This window comes from Psammomys obesus, unplaced genomic scaffold (genome assembly GCF_907164565.1).
Source record: "Psammomys obesus unplaced genomic scaffold, mPsaObe1.curated_primary_1811, whole genome shotgun sequence".
NCBI lineage: Eukaryota > Metazoa > Chordata > Mammalia > Rodentia > Muridae > Psammomys > Psammomys obesus.
In genome coordinates this window covers 26468920-26486826 of record NW_026587216.1, presented here as the reverse complement: position 1 = coordinate 26486826, position 17907 = coordinate 26468920, and the positions used below count along the sequence as shown (strand labels likewise).

Below are 17907 nucleotides of genomic sequence, written 5' to 3'. Positions count from 1 at the left end.
CCTGTGCTACGTGCAGTGAGCTCCTCCACACATAACAAGCCGCTGAAGATGGTACTACTGTTGGTTTGCACAGGTGAAGAGTGACTGGACAGACAGACAGACTGCCACTACTCTGATGAGCAGAAACACACATAGGCTACATGCAGATTCACCGATTAGTAGTTTATTTTAGTTGGGAATGGAACATTAGCCTAGGGAAGGAGAGAGAGAGTGGAAATACATTAATTAAAAATATACATTATTTTGCTACTGGCAGTTTCACAGACTGGGAGAGTGTCTGAGTTGGGGTTTTTATTGCTGTGGTGAAACACCGTGATCAAAAAGCAAGTTGGGGAGGAAAGGGCTTATTTGGCTTACATTTCCACACTGAGGAAGCCAAGACAGGAACTCAAACTGGGCAGGAACCTGGAGGCAGGAGCTGATGCAGAGGCCATGGAGGGGTGCTGCCTTCTGGCTTTGCTCTCTCATCGGCTGCTTTGCCTGTTTTACAGAGCCCAGGACCACAATCCCAGGGATGGCATCATCCACAATCAACTGGGTACTCCCCCATCAATCATGAATTAAGAAAATGACTTAGAGGCGTGTCTGCAGTTGGATATTATGCAGGCACTTTTTCAGCTGAGGCTCCCTCCTCTCTGATGACTATAGTTTCTACCAAATTGACACAAAACAATCAAACACAGAGAGAAATAAAGAGGTTTATTTGGCTCATAGTTCTGAGGGTACAGGTCTGGGGCTGCATGTGATGATGGCGTTCTTGCTAGCAGAGTTCAAAGGCAGGACGGGACTTTACATGGCAAGGTGCTGCGTGTATGTCTGTCTCTGTTCTCTCACTTACTATATATCCTTCACAATTCAGTCAGGGGGGTTCCACCCTCATGAGCCATCTCTCCAGCCCTATACAGCTATTTCTGGGTTTGCCAACGTTAGGCTTTGTTATCATAGGAGATAATAAGGAATTCTGAAAGTCCATTTTCTTAATCTTGTTATTTTACGGTAAAATTTTTAGTCATTATTTATACTCGTACAAATGCAATGGGAGAAATTATTTCGTATCTGTTTCCTTCCTTGTATAACTTGTTTCTTGGGATCAATAACTGCTTGATTTTATCTACCAGTCTGGCTTTCTATGAATTCACCACCAATTTCATCTAGTTACACACAGCTTCTGTATGATGACCACTGCTTTCCCTTTACATTCAAACAGATAACTTACTACTTTACTCCTCTAACCCTCTGGAGATCTCTCTTTGAAGGAAGAGGCAATCTCCCCCCCCCCACACCTTAATCTGGATCTGACTTTAGTCATGCTATGATGGTCTGAGTATGAAAGTCCCCCAAAGGTTAGGTGTCAAAGGCTCAGCAGCCCGGGGAGAGGTGGTGGAACCTTTATGAGCTGGGGTCTGTTGGGATGAAGACGTTCATTCCATTGAAAACTGCTTCAGAACAGGCACTCTTCCTATTGGCCTTATCACATAAGGTATTTTGTCGGAACAATGGAAATCCGACACACACTTGTCAACGTCCTTCCGACAGTGTGTGTATGTGTATGTGTGTGTGTGTGTGTGTGTGTGTGTGTATGTGTTTACCTATAGGTCATGTACTTCCCCACTGTGGTGCGATGTGGATTTTCTCACCAGATTGCACAGAACTGGCGAGGGCGGGTTGGTCTGTCTGCTCATTTAATAAAGCCTTACATTATAGCCATGCTAGCCCCACCTGTGCTCTACCTTCCTCAGCCTCTGGAGGACTGGCATTATGGGAAGTAGCCACCGTCTCTGGATGGGTCTTTCACTTTGATTAAAATGTGGTTTATATCTTAAATATAAACCACATTAAGAAAATTAGAAATTCAAAACGCCAAACAAATGTTTGCTGTAAAGTTTCCAGTGCCATCTCCTTTCCTTTGGCTACCTGTCAGTTTTTTTCTGATAGGTAACCAATGCTATTGTTCTCTTGATATTTTTGGTGGTTTTCCCAAGACAGTATTCATATAGAAGCAAATGCAGCTGGCATGCATGAGGCCCTGGGTCCCACCCCCAGCACCACATAAAGCTGGTGTGTTAGCACAGACGCTTCTAATTCCAGCCCTTGGGAGGCAGAGGCGGGAGTGTCAGAAGTTCAATGTCACCCTCAGCTACACAGTAAGTTCTCAAAGACAAAACAAAATGAAGCCAATACATTTAGTACCCCTCGCCAGGTTCTCATTTTCACTCTAAATTTGTCTACTTATATAATAACTTTGTTAGAGTTTCTATTGCTGTGAAGGGACACCATAACCACAGCAACTCTTATAAAGGAAAGCATTTAATTGGGGCTGGGTTACAGTTTCAGAGGTTTAGTCCATTACTGTCATGGCAGGAAGCATGGGTAGCATGCAGGCAGATATGATACTAGAGAAAGAAAGGAGTTCTACATCTGGATTGGCAGGCAGCAGGAACAGAAAATGCTACACTGGGCCTGGCTTGACCATCAGAGACCTCAAAGCCTGGCCCAGTGACACACTTCCTCTAACACCATCACACCCACTCCAGCAAGGCCACGCCCCCCAATAGCGCCACTCTCTGTGAGCCTATGGGGGCCACTTTCTTTCCAGGCACCATATGCAGGTAGAATTCATTTTCTTTCTTTTTGAAAGATTTGCTTATTTTTATTTATACTTATGCGTGTGTGCCTACATGTATGTGTACTACATGCATGCAGTCCCTGTGAAGACCAGAAGAGGGCATCCAATCACCCAGAACTGGAGTTACAGATAGCTGTGAGCTACCACGTGGGTGCTGGAAATCAAACCCCACCCTCTGCCAGAACAGCTAGTGTACATAACCACTGAGCCATCTTTCCATTTGGACTGATCTTCAGGTAGAACTGATTTTCTTGGTTCGTACTTCAAATTCTGAACTTTTTCCTCCCAACTAAAACAAACAAATCCCAAAACCTTAAAAAAAAAAAAAAAAAAGAATCAGGTAGAAAGATTGATAACAATGAGACTATTACCATTCCAACACTGTCAAGAAGTTGGTAGTGAGTTTCATTCTGATTTGTCCCCTTGATTAGAATGTAGACCTGTCAGTGTGTGTGTGTGTGTGGGGGGGGGGGGGCAGTTACTGATAACTGACAGATTTAAGAATCTTTGCACAGGAATCTTTTCTCACATTTTCCTGAGTTCTAGTTTTCTACTATTAACCATGTCAGAGACTTTCTTCCTGAAGTGGCAATCTGGAGAAAGATGCTTAAAGTCTCACAGAAGATTAGGGTTGCAGAACCAGGCTTGGTGGTGCTTGCTTGTAGTTCCAGTACTCAGAGGCTGAGTGAGGCTTGAGGATGAGTTTCAGGTCAGCCTGGGGCTACGTGGAGAGGTCAAGGTCAGCTTGGCTTAAGTAAATATCCCTGTAACAAACACGCCAGTCACTGAGCTCCAGCACACGCCCGAGTTGTAAAGTATTGTTCCCACAATCAGAAAGGAAACCTATATAAAAAAAAAAAAAAAAAAAAAGGAAACCTATGCACTAAGCAAGTAGTATTTGTCCTCAACCTCCTGTGACAGCTGTTTCTGGGAGTGTGCCCTGCTCACTCCAGCTGTAAGGGCAGGTTTGCCACAAACATGGGGCTGAAGGCGGCACCTGTTTCTTTGGCCTTGTGGACTGACCTGAAGAATGGCTAGTGAGCCGGGACACATCACTGAGTCTTTCCATATTGAAGCTGGATGAGCCAGCCATTTCTGCTGGGCAGGCTAACTGCTCAGAGCTGACCAGAGTCAACTCCCCCATCTTGCTTAAGCCAATCCAGGGGGAGCCTTTGAGAGAGACAGACACATGTTCTTTAGGCCTGGCTCCCCCTCATCTGCCACGGTCAGTTACCTCAACAGCCAACCTTTTGCCTGAGTTATTTAACATGAACTTTCACTTCGTCTGGTTAGCTCCATTTCTATATTCTAAATGCTCACACTGCCTCATGCCTCATGCTCAGGCTCCGCAGACTCGGAACTGCAGTGAAGTCTCCTTTCCTCTCTTCCACAGTGTGCAGAAGGACTTCCTTACATCCCTCTACTGCCCATCAACATCTACCCCCATACATCCCTCTACTGCCCATCAACTTCTACGCAAGAAACCAGAGAGCTAGTTCTCGCAGACTTCTTTCTACCTAACTCTGTTTCAAGATCAAACAGGTGTTTGGGTTTTCTTTCTTTCTTTTCTTTTTCTTTCTCTCTCTCTCTCTCTTTCCCCCCTTCCTTTCTCTCCTTCTTCCCTTCCTTTCTTCCCTCTGTCTCTCTCTCCATGTGTAAATGGGGTCATCTGACTGTGGCGGCTAGAGGTTGATGTGGGATGTCCTCCCCTCTCTCTTCTCCATTTTATTTCTCAGACAGGGTCTCTCACAGAGCCCAAAGTCGGACAGACCTGCTAGCCAGGGACTCTAAGGAGCCTCTCCAATGCTGGTACCGCAGGTGCGTACCACCATGTCCGCCTTTTACACGGGTCCACACTCTACGTTTCATGCTTTGGCACTGAGCCCTGCCCCCACTCTCTTGATGTTATTTCTTCTTTTAAGTAGCACTTGCATCTGGAGTAGAGGACTCTACTCCTTCGGAATCCTTCTCCTTTTGCCCTTCTCATTCTTCTCTGCAAAAACAATCACAACATTTCACCCTGCCCAGTGCTCCTGTTCTTAAGATTCTAGGCAGATGGCTGTTCAGAACCATTATCACAAAGGCCAGTCAATAACATAAGAGAACACAGCAAAAAATGTAGAGTAATTATGTGCTTAGGTGTTCCTCTCAGCTCTGTGTGAGGCACAAAGAGCTGCCCAGTTGCAAACTCTCTGAGGTTATAACCGAGAGAAGGCAGAGGTGCTGTAAGGAACTGTAGACCATCTTAGGAAAACAGAAGATGAGTAAGTAGAAGCTATGAGTAATCCAAAGCTAGTGGGTACACTGGATGGGGAGTGAGGTGCTGGAAACAGAGGGATGACATTACTGTAATGGCAGGAGACAAACACTTGCTGCTGAGCCAGAGTAATACCAGATAATTATTTTAATCATGCCGGGCCCTGGAACCCGAACTGCACGCTGTTCTGAGTAACGAGGCAAAACTGCGTATTGTCCTGTTCTGAGCAACTCAGGACATGAATCACGCTTTATCCCATTTAGGTGTACCGTATGCACTATGGATGTTAGTCACTTAGTGGCCCCACGGATTATCCGTTTACCACAGGATTGCAACAGGTGCTTGATGCAGGTCACTTTTACCAAGTCACATTCAAAGCATCAATGTGGCGATGCCAGAAACTCAAGATATGCCTATGAGCAGCTGGAACGTGCTTCTCCTAAGGAAAAATACAGTAAGGCACTTGGAGAAGGGGGACAAAATACTCAATTGTTCTTCTAGGGTCTCACTGTGTCGCCCTGGCTGGCCTGAAACTATGGGTGGCCTCAAACACACAGAGATCTGCGTGCCTTTACCTCCCAAGTGCTGGGATCAAAGGCATGTCTTCGATCTGGGCACATCACTACTTACCACATGGATTTAGGGCACGGTATTACTAGTCCTCGTTAATCTCTTACTGTGTCTTTATAAATCACACTTTATTGCAGGTATGGGTGCAGTGTGCGCGTGCGTATGTAGGGTTCAATAACATCTGTGGTATCAGGTATCCACTGGAGGTATTGGGATGTCGTCCCTATAGCTAAAAGATTACTGTACTCCATTGTGCAAAGCATGGGTAGAATTAATATGTAAACATATTATTATATAAATATTATATCGTATTGCATATGAGATAAAGTAATTGCTATACAAATGAATTAATATATATTCATATTTATTTATTTTTGAGATAGGGAATTCACGGTATGCCCTAGGCTGGTCGTGAACTAAAAATCCTCCAGCTTCATCCTCCCAAGCACTACTGGGATGACAGCTGCACCCCACTGTCTGTGACTCCAGTATACTGGTTCCTTGGTGATTTTAATGTTCTCATGAGCTTCTGATTAGCTCTGTGACGTCAATCACAAATACCATCTATTCTGGTTATATAAATTAGTTCAAGCATGGGATGCTTTTCTGTCTGTTTATGTGCACAGATGCAGTTTATTCCAACTGGAATACATTTTCTCATCCAAACAAATGCTGCCTTTCCCTCTGGCTACCACGTACTCTGTATAGACTGAGCTCAGGCTTCTATAACCCGACCAGTTAGATTCTTCTTTTATTCCAAACAAACACAATGGTACTTACATTGCCTTGACAATAAGAGTATGAGCTCACTCGAGTTCAGGCGCTGTTTTGTTCACTTTGTCTCCGTAGTATCTGGTGCAGTCGCCAGCACAAAGCATTTAATATATGTCACAGCTTTTGTTATAGCTGTTGCTAGGCTTCTTAAATCACTAATGGATTAAGTAGCTTCCCATCCTCTCCTTCTCTGAAAAGATCTACTTGCAGCATGCAGTATCTGAAGTGTGTCATGGCAATGGAACAATTGCTTGGATTTTTGTCTTTTTATTTTTAACTTTTGTTTTGTTTTGTTTTTCTAGACAGGGTTCCTCTGTGTAGCCTTGGCTGTTCTGGAACTTTGGCCTTGAATTCACAGAGACCTGCCTTCTTCTGCCTCCTGGAGTGCCGAGATTTAAACGTGCACCGCCACTACCACCCACCTTCGCATGGATTTTTAAATGAGATTTCCACAGCTCAGAATGGCCTTTTTTATCTTCTCCCCCAACCTCTTTCAAGAATGGAAGAGGGTGCTAATTGCTAACAGGCATTCTACTAGTTCAGGAAGAAAGGATGATGGCTAGTTCTAAGACTGGGTAAGAGTGGTGAATTCTGGAAGCAGAATGGGAGGAGTTGGACATGAGGGATGAGGGCAAGCCAAGAGTGATTTTTTTTTTTCCCTTTCTGATTTGACCAACAAATGGTGTTTGTATTCATCTTTCTGGGAAAAACGACAAGCAAGCTAAGAGGGAGGCTAATTATTCATATACCAATGAAATTAAGTTCTCTTTGTCTAAATGATATTGATGTGTGTACACATTTTTTACTTTTGGTGGTGGTATCATGGAGGAGGGATAACGCTTGGCATTAAGTACACCTACAGGATCACAGTGTTTCTGTGATGGGTACCACCATTCATGCCCAGAACTTTTTATACTGTCCCTTACTGAAGCTTGATAATTTTCTTTTCCCTTTCTTCCAAATCACTACATTCGCAACTCTACTTTCTGTCTCCACAACTTTAGCTACTATAGGTGCTTCAAGCAAGTGGAATCGTATAGTATGTTTTTTGGTGGCTTATTTCACTTAGTAGTATGTCTTTGGAATTCATGTATGATGTGGCATGTTATATTTTCCTTTGTTTTAAAGATATTTTTATATCAGCCCCACAGATACCTGCTTAAGTCAGTTTTTTGAAATGATTTTCAGAAGTAGAATTGCTCATACTGTAATTCTGTTCTTTTTTTGAAGAGGGCCACCTATTTTTCAGAGGCCACACTATTTTACCAGCGTACAAACTGTATATGAAGGTTCTACTTTCTTAGCCAGGCATGGTGGTGCACGCCTTTTATCCCAGCACTCAGGGAGGCAGAGGCAGGTGAATCCCTATGAGCTTGAGGCCAGCCTGGTCTACAATGAGAACCAGGACAGCCAAGGCTACACAGAAAAACCCTGCCTCAAACAAACAAACAAAACCCCAAAAACTGAAAAACAAAAAAAGGTTCTACTTTCTTTATACATCAGCAGCTGTTCTCTTCCTATTTTTAGGAAACAGCTATCCAAATGGGCAGGAGGCAGTATCCTGTGGTTTTGATATATATTTTGATTTTATTGATTGGTGATGCTTAACATTTTTTCACTTAGGTATCTTCTCTGGAGAAAAGTTCATCACCCATTTGTGCACTGGGTCTTTGGCTTTTAATTGTTCATTTTATAGTTATTTTGTAGTATGGAACACTTCTGGGTATATTATATGTTTCTATGGGACAAGAAAAAAATGTGTTAAGGTGGCATAAAATGCATTATTGAAAAGCCTACTCCATGAAAGCCACATTCCTGAAGCTCCCCTGTATCACCTGCAGGCAGCTCAAGAGCTGAGAACATCTCTTTTCCCCAGCCATCAATATTGCGGAGGTAGCCTTGGTGATGGACCTGGTGAATCATTTAAGTTTCAGGAAGTTTTTGAGACTTGTGAGTTATTTCCTGATCCCTGTAAGTTTCCTGAGTCTCTTAGGCGCCTCCCTCCAGGACCGAACTTTTCAATTTGGAGGAAATTACCACACAGCACCACTAATCTAACTATTATTTACAAGTGTTATTTACATATTTAAAAGGCCTATCTTATAATCTTCTAACTAAAGAAAACAATTTCCAGTATATTATTCATATATAAACTGATGACTATTTCTGTAGTAAAATCTAAGCTTGCAAAGCATGTTGGTCATACTAATAGGTTATGAAAACAATTATTCAGGGGCTGGAGAGATGGCTTAGCGGTTTAGAACACTGGCTGCCATTCCCGAGGACCAGGCTTGATTCCAAGCACCCACATGATGACTAATGCCTGGAATTTCAGTTCCAGGGGATCCAGTGCCCTATCCTGTCCTCCATGAACACTGTACATATGTAGCACACAGACACTCATGTAGGCAAAATACCCATACACATAAAATAAAAACAAATCTTAAAAAAATCATTAATCATATAATATTTCAAGTTGGTATATTTAATATTTCTCAATGATCATCTTATGAATAATTTTTGGGATACCACTGTAAGAAAATGAACATAACATCGAGCTGTAGAACAAATACCTAAATGATATAACTGGTAGAAGCTTGAAATAAACTTGGTGTGTAAGAGCTTAGACAAGTTGAAGAAAGGAGTACGCAGACACCTGCGCTGTTGACTGAAAACAGCGTCACTGGCAAATGCTAGCGCATATCCAAACCTGAAAGGACTAACTGGTTTGAACTACGCAAAATGTATTATTCTGAAGTGACCATTTTACTTAATCTACAGGAAACTGACCAAGTGTTAGATTCTGAAGTTTTGGTAAAAATGTTCCCAAGATCAGGGTTAGATCAGTAATTTGTTCTACGGATATACAATGTAATTTACATATTTTACAAAGGTCCAGGGTTATTTCCAAAATCCTCCATTCGATATTCTCTATAAATAATCTATACCTAAGAAAACATATCATCCTCTAAAAGCAAAACAAGAGAGCTTCATTGATCCACAGCTAAAGGACAGCTTTCCACTTCTTGTCAGGATTTGTGACGTAAACTGTAGAAAAAACAGAAAGTAAAAACAAGAGGTAAGTATATCCATTGGATTTTAAGTTTTTCTGTAACAAGAAAACGTGCACATTCCTTAAAGGAATTTTACCAATGACAATAAAGCGAGTTTCTTCTTGTATGTGAGCATATGGCTGAGGTTTGTATATAAAATTCAAGAGTTGATGAACTTCTTGACTTTTAGAACTAAACCTTTATAAAAATGTCTGACTTGACAATCATGTCTACCATTAGGAAATATTATAGAACGTGTACTTTACCATCTCTGACTTCACTATTTTACCAGCACTTAGAAGCTGTGCCTGTTCTCAGGTGTACCACCTATCAGTCTTCCTGACCTTGGCATCGAGAACACTGTTCTCCAAAGCACAACTCTCAGGTCACTACGGCGGAAGGATCTGGACCCCACTTCCTAGTGTTTGTATCTCTCCACTGAATGTGACATTTAAGGGAGAATTCAGATGGGTGCTGTTTGAACTAAAAAGAAACCCAACCACCTGCAAAAATGTTTAAATGCCAGTGGTAAATGCATTAAGACTCAGAAGTATACATACATATTTTTCCATCTTTCTCTAGTTTTTTCAAATGAAGCAAGAGGTTACGCTCCGCCACCTTATGTAAATTCTCTGGAACATTCTGAAAGGAAACAGGGATAAAAAGGGAGTCTCATTTCTAAAGAACACTTCATTGTTTGCAATGTTTAAAATAAGACACACAAACAGGAGAGAAAGTTTAACCTGAGCACCCTTTAGCACTAACCTAAGTCAGGGATGTGGTCAGCTGACAACTTTCCTACCACGTACAGCCCCTCATAACTGTATGAAGTCTCAGCATTCAGAAGGTGGAGGCATGACAGTCAGATGGTCAAGGTCATCCCTGGCTACACTGAGTCTGAGACCAGCCTGGCAGAGTGAGACCTTGCCTCAAAAAAACAAAATCAAACAAGAAAATACAATGCCAACTGAGACAATTTCTATGTTGCACATGGTCTTACTTTATGATATTCTTTTATATTTTTATAGATAAAATAATTAGATGCTACAAAACAATAGCAGTGTCTTATTTTGTTCAGAACTGAATTCCTAGTGATTCACATACTGACACAGTAAAATCCATTAATGTTTATAAATGAAGAAATGAGTAAATATAAAAATTCTTCATTTCTGAACAGTTTTGAATGGCTTTGTGCTTTTTTAGGTATTATGATAATATCTTTGTATCTTATGACCCACAGTTTTCCTTTACTCTTGCTAAATTATAATATTGCTAAAATGTAAAACTGACACATCAGCTGAATAAAAGGAGAAAATTCATTTTATGATTCAATAAGGACTGTAATTCTGAAGCCAATTTTCTTCACAAAATTCACAATCTGTGTCCTAGTTAGCTTTAGTTGTCACCGTGAAACACCCACAGACATGCGACAGGAGAGCCTCAGCTGAGGAACTGTCTAAGTCAGACTGTCCCGTAGGCATGTCTTTGGGGGATTGTCTTGATTGTTAATTGACCTGGAATGGTCCAGCCTACTGTGGGCAGAAGCATCCAGTGTTTGTGAAAGCAGTTTCTCCATGGTTCCCCTGCTGAGCTCTTGCCCTGATTCACCTCAATGACGGGCTGTGACCTGCAAGCATATACCACATAAATCCTTCCCTGAACAAGTGGCTTTTGCTCAGTGATTTATCGCTGCAAAGGAATGAAAACAGAATATTCTGTTTCTCAGCTTCCTGAAGATATTTTGCCAAGATTATCAAATTGACTCAGTCAAAATTCAGTGGGTTTGCTTGTCTCACTGTAGATGAAAATTAACTGGCTGTTTCTCTTTTTTGAAGGTTGCCTTTTCTGTAGTTATCCTATGTCACCTAGCATCCATAGTCTTCTTGTATAGTCCCCCTTAGACTTGTGTTAAAACATTGATATTTGCAGAGGAACACTGATGTTTACAAAAGGTTGTACCATTGGCTCGCTCTCTCCCTGTTGAGACAGTTCAGTCTGGATAGTCACTATCTGCAAGGCTGGCCTCACTCAGCCTCCTGCTGTGGCTTTATAGGTTTGGGACCCCACTCGAAGTTTCCATTTTCATTCCCCTCTGCTAACACATAGAAATAGTGAACACTGGTGCTCAGATTCTCCTTTAAGGACCGGTACCATCTACACCAGTGTGATTTTCTAGACTTCATCATCTGAGCTACCCATTATGACCTGTAAGTGATCATTCCCAGATCAGTGGGTAACATTACAATTTTTAGCTGGCAGGAAAGTGTCCTTGGGATCTGATCACATCCACTCTTCTCCCTCACTTTCTGGGGCTTTCTTCCTGTCCACCCACACCTGCGACATGGGTGCTCCTGCTACTCCAAAGGTTTGAACATGCCTTTCGCTAGGTCTTGAATGACTTTTCTCTTCTACTCTGGCCTAGCAAATACTTACTCCTTCTTTAGACAAAAACTCGTTACTCTGCATCTGCACTAGGTAAAACGAATTTCAAATTCTGTATCAACATATGGTGTGCAGAACCTGAAGTTCAGTGCGAAAAAAATGTGATGGATATTCAAAATGCTCCAACATACGAAGCTGCTGCAGTATTGCGTAAATCTGGGTTAAGGATGCTCAACCTATATAAAACAGCTAGTGTGGCATGCTGAGGGGAGGCGCTGTTGTGACAGCGCCTGTCTTCACTAATCCTTGGATCCCTTGAAGGCGAGGGTCTGAAGTTACATATTTCTGCACCTCCTCTAGCATATGGCATATGAAACACTTAACAAATGCCGAATGGATAAGTCACTTGAGGCTACCTCATGCCTTTCTACAGGCACCGGGTGTTTAACATACTTGCGCTGTGACTATGTACTCCTGGATGAAGAATCGATGTTTGTGTTGGTATGAGCAATCACTTCATCACTCATCTGGAACGGGGTATGAGACAGTTTTTGCTGACTGTACTTGGGTTAGCTGGGGAAAAACCCTCTGAGCAGCAGTGTATAGTTTCAAGTGGCTACAACAAGTACTGGAGATGTAATGAGCTCTTTCACGTGCTCTTTCAAGCATTTCAGTGCTTTTCTTCAGCGAGTCTTGTGTGCGATCGCGTGTGCATGTGTGTGTGCACATTCAGATTGAAGATATCGGATATTTTTCCTTGATTGCACTCCATCTTATGTTTTGAGACAGGGCCCTTCACTGAACCTTGAGCTCACTGACTCCGGTGGAGTGGCTGAGAGGAGCTCCAGGGATCCTGTTGTCTCTGCCTCCCTGCCACCCCCCCCCCCCCCCCACTGGGACTACAGGTACATGCTGTGACTGTTGAGGAATGAACTGTTCTAACACTTGCCCAGCAAGCACTCTGGAGAGTGACCCAGCACTCAGCCCCACAAAAAAGCACTTGTGTTAAGTTTTCCAATGACTTCTTTCCCAATTGTACCAAGGATCCTCGCCCGGGGCTTTGAATATGCAAGGCTGTGTACCACTCTCCTCCTGAGTGACAGCCCCAATCACAGGTGCTTCTCAGTGTCCACCGCTGTCTGACGTGCACCTGGTGAGATGCGGTGCTTTCCAGGTTCTTCACAACCATTACCGTCTCCAGGTCCCCTCCGGGCAGGCCCGTCCCCTCTGGGCCGCCCCCCCCCCCCCCATCGCAGGCACCGTCTCTGCGTCCTGAGTGCTGAGGCTACGTAAATGCACTATTGTGCCCACCATGGCGGGACTTTTGAAACTTAATCTGCCAAGTCCTACACACAGAACCACTAAGCACAGCGGGTATTAAACTCGACAAAACATAGAGTCACATTAAGGGAACCATGCGGTGCCACAGGAATGTGCCCAGAGGCCATACACTGAGCTCTGGAATCCTTTCCTACAGAAAGTATTCTATTCATGGTTTTTGATGCATATGTTCAATATTAGGCTACAGCTTCCCATTGCTCGCCTCCTCAGGTGTTCTTTGTTTGTTTGTTTGTTTGTTTAGACAATCACCCTGTGTCACTTACTGAAGTGGGCACCAGATAATCAAAATGGCTTGGACAGTCCGTGTCATTACAAAGCTTTCCAGAGCTCAGGCTGGAAATGGCTTGGGATGGCTGGTTTTGTTCTCTGTGGGCATTTTCCTTTCTTAACTTAAACTGCTGGCTGCAGGTTGAGACAACTGGCATGACTTACAGAATCAAAATACTTGTTTAGACCTGGGATGTAGTAAGTCTACCATATAGCTTATGGAATGATACCCAGGTACAGAGAAGATGAAAGGAAGTTACCTTGTAAATAATCTTCACAAGTTCAGTCAGTGTAAATGCTTTCTCGAAGTTATCACGGAATACTGTAATAATTTGCTCTTCTCGGCTATTTCTGTGAGAAATGTATTCTAGGATTTTAGCTTCAGCATTATAGATTACTGGGCCATGTCCTGAATTAAAAAAAAAAAAAATTATGCCAATTACTACAACCAAATAAGAAACACTAAGTGCAAAGCTAATTCACTTTATTTTTGTTTTGTTTTCAAGGCAGATTTTCTCATGTAGCCTTGGCTGTCCTGGACTCACTTTGCAGACCTGGAGCTCACGGAGATCCCCCTGCCTCTGCCTCACCGAGTGCTGGGATTATAGGCATGCGCCACCTCGCCTGGCTCAATTCACTTTATTTAAAAATAATTCACGCTGTACCGCAAAGCACACTACGTGCATGAACGTTCACTGCCTGGAAGGCTCATGGGTATTTGCAGACAGGGCACACAGGACTTCAGAAGCGGGCCTGTCAACATCGTGGTGGGAGGAGGTCCTGAGAGATTCCCCATCCCCCCCTGAGGAGCTGTTGTCAGTTGACAGTTGCTACAGAGGAAGAGACATTTTCTGCTTTAGCAGTGTAGCCCCTGGTAACTTGCCGATGTTTGTCCTGTGCTAACCTTCACCCCCGCTCCTGGAAGCAACCCTAATTAAATTTCTCAGATCACCATAGGAGACATGAAAGTAGAAGGCAGGGAAGGCTACTGGGGAAGAGAAACGGGATCAGCGGGGACGGGAGGGGGGCAAGAATTGTATTAGGAGGTAAAAATGATCCAAACATAATTTTTAAAGATTTACTCCATCGTTTATGTGTCTGCGATCAGTACTCGGTGTCTATGGAGGCCAAGAAGAGGGCATTGGCTCTTCTGGAGCACTTGGGAGCCACCGGACATGGGAAATGAATTTCCGTCGTCTGAAAGAACAGCAAGCACTCTTAACCACGGAGCTCTCTCTCAAGCCCCTCAAAATACATTACACAAACCTATAAAAATGTCATAAGGAAAAGGACCATTACGTATAATTAATATATGCTAATAAAAAGCACTATATTACAGATAGCTTGGGGAAAACAAAGCTTTAATGGCAACAATAAAAAAAATGTGTATGATACCAAAAAACCTTTAGCATATTATATCAAATAAACATACATAATGCTACTATGCACCTTTAAAAATCTAAGATCGATTTTAGCAATAGCACACATACTAAAACAGCACCCACAACAATGGTGGGTGGCACATGAAGTGTGCACCGATGCTCGGCATTACTGCACACACTTGCAGCACCCTGCGCTTACACGGATCCCATGAGATGGGGACTATTACATCCACAGAGAAGGTGGAGAACCTGCCTACAGCTATACTGCTAAGAAAAGGTGGGGGCTGAGGTTCCCACTAGGCTGCCTTAACTGCTGCAGTAAGCTTGCTAACAAGAGACTGAAACGGGTAAATAAAAGCAGGCTAATATCCGCAGGAGAACCGCAGTCTTAGAGCAGCTGTAGCAACTCAGACCAAGTCCCACTGAAATCCGCCTGCCCTTTAAACAGTGCAGCACGGTGCAGGAGTCCACAGAGGGGATAGTTTGCATCTCCGAGAACAAAACAACCAGAAGCAGGCTAACCTAGTATCGCATAAAGAGCACTGCACTTCGGTTCTTAACGGTCTGTTTCGTTTTAGCCCTGGGAAGGAAAATGTGAGGCTCGCTGAGTCCGTTCCTGCAGCACCCACTCCCCAGGGCTTTTGAAGGCACATAGCTGTAAGGCCATCGCGCGATACCTGCAGGGACGCAGTCTTTACTCTATGGTAACTATGGTGACAGAGTGCAATTTCCATAAAAACAACTTCCTTGCTAGTAATACACGAGTCTGTCTGGGTGCAAACACTCTGAGAACCTTTGTAGCTGGCCTCTCCTCGGTCTAGCTCGGGGGCCAGCTAGACCAGTAGGGGCTTCTTGTGCCTAATTCAGCCCATGTCACGGTAACACACACGCCCAGCCATAGTACAGTTACTGCTTCCTGAGCATCAAGAATGCACAGGAGAATGTAGTTGTACTGACAGATTTTCCATGGCTGTTTCGTTAGCAGCAAGTTAGAAAATTAACCACATCCCCTATCCCTTCTGGGACTCTTGCTAGGTTCTCCCTATGTCAGAGAGGACATTCATATTGTAAGCAGCGTGGTGACAACTACATTTAACAGGTTTCTTCTTCTGGAGACTGAATATGTACCATTTTATGGTTGCTATGGAAATCTGACATAGCATCATGGTGAGTTAAAGTTCAGAGGACAAGTGTTACCTGAGGTTTCATAGCTAAAGTGCGGTTTGTGAGAGAAGTCAGTTAATAAAACAGTGACCGAGGCATTTTCCTGTTCCCACCTAAGCTTGTTTTGTTTTAACAGTTTAGTCGACAGCTGTGCGGATGTTGAAGAAAACTCCTTACAGAAAGTGTTATGGACATAGCTCTCAGTCAGGAAAGAACTAAGGGTGTCACTGAAGAAGCAGGGTTGGGTGGTGATTAGACGCTCCCTGTTTAAGCTCATGCGTGAGAAGGATCAGTGTAACAAAAGAGCAAACTGCACTGAGGGAGAAGGAAGGCAGAGCACTGGGAACCAAGAAGGAGGTAAGGGGGCATCTAAGAAGCATGGAGAAACACAGGTGACACAGAGGTAGTCTTGGAACAGTCTGTAGTCCCTCCCAGCTCCCGAGGGGAGAAGCTGCTGCTCTGACCACAGGCAAGGGAGGCAGTCCTGATGTCACTGGACTGGCAGACCCAGCTCTGGAGAGACCACAGTTTTAGAAGGCCTTAAGCCCAGTGTGTGGAGTTTGTGCGACAGAGACTTCTGTGTAGCAGTCAATGGTGAAGCAGGGACCTGTGCCCATTCCCACACCTTGGGGTGCTACAGCCCGGGGCAACCTTGAGAGGGGTGTATTGATAGTGACTGAGCTATGCTGGGGACCTGAAATAAAACACTAATCACAAGTTAGCGAGCTGAGGGATGGCTACCGCTGTGTCTGTGTGGAAGAAGGCCCCAAAAAGTGGTAACGGGGTGAGGAACTCTGACACATGCTTGTGTGCACCTTGGCGTGGAAACTTGTCATCCTTGAGTACAACTGGAGGACCTCCGGAGCAAGTGAGAACCTGACTAGCTTCAAAAGCCATAAAACCTGGAGCTGGCAGTGGCTGCTGGAAGCCCCAAATGTTGCTAGGAACATCAAGGGTTAAAGACAAAGAAATCATTACATTCAAGTATCAGTAAAACAAAGGCAAGCAACCATGGCCACAACACTCAAGACCTCTTGGACAGATGAAGACACCAAACCTGTGCATGTAGCGTTGACAAACCAACTAAGTTACTGACAAAGGACACATTCAGTGTTCAGTGGTGTTACAGCAGAACAGTCAACAACAGGAGGCATTTAGAAGCCCCAAAATCATGACCAGAAAACAGCCTTTCCATGTCATACTACAGTGAAAATGTCCGGAGTACAGAACAGTTAAAGAGTACTGAAACTGCAAAGGGCATGTCAAATTAGAGGAAAATATACTAGAATAAGAACAAACATGTCAACAGAAACCCCAAAGCCTTGAAAACACAGTAAGTAACTGCCAACCAAGTCTATTATACGCCCAGCCAAGTTATTCTTTAAAGACTTCCCATTGTAGGCATGAACTAATTAATCTCTTCAGCAGAAGTCACATAACAGCTCTGAAATCTCTGCATTAAAAAAAGCCAGAGAGGAGCTGGAGAGAAGGCTCAGTGGGGAAAGGCACTTGCCACGAAGCCTGATAAACTGAGTTTGATACCCAGAATCCACATGGTGGAAGAAGAGATCCAACCCAACAAGCTGTCTTCACACCTCCACCTGTGTGTTCTGTGTGGGTGTGCGTGTACACAGACACACACATACACATCCATGAATAAACTATAAAAATCCAGGGTTATAGACCAAATAATAAAATTAAGTACTTTGACGTCTTTAAGTCAAATCTAAGATAAATATAAATAGAAATAATAACAGTTCATGGAATAAAGTGATGACTATGAAATAGAGACTCAAAGAATACAAAACATCGACAACAGAAATGCTATTTGTTTTGTTTTGCTTGAGTCAGGGTTTCTCTGTGTAGCCATAGCAAAATAGAAACAAGAAGATAGACTCAAGCAAACGTCTGCAATGGAAAATAGGACTGAAGTAGCACTGTGGCTCCCCAACAAGGGAAACCCAGGACCAGAAGCGTTCACAACTGAGAGCACCACACCTTTAAGGAAAACTAGGACCACTGATTCTCAAACTATTCTACAAGACAGAAAAGGACCCAGGGTACTAACCCAGGGTTGCCTTGCTTACTGAT

The 17907-nt window shown here is 43.4% G+C and overlaps 1 protein-coding gene across 1 annotated transcript in view; it reads right to left on the bottom strand.

Moving 5' to 3' along the window:
• Window positions 1–8691: 8691 nt before the first annotated feature.
• Window positions 8692–17907, bottom strand: part of Lactb2 (lactamase beta 2) — a 36135-nt gene continuing 26919 nt past the window's right edge. Inside the window, exons 5-7 of the mRNA XM_055603455.1 lie at window positions 13531–13679; window positions 9841–9922; window positions 8692–9275 (exon numbers count right to left, since the gene is read on the bottom strand). Of these exons, the coding sequence (XP_055459430.1) occupies window positions 9232–9275; window positions 9841–9922; window positions 13531–13679 (275 nt within the window). The 3' untranslated portion in view covers window positions 8692–9231. The remainder of the gene's footprint in view (window positions 9276–9840; window positions 9923–13530; window positions 13680–17907) is intronic.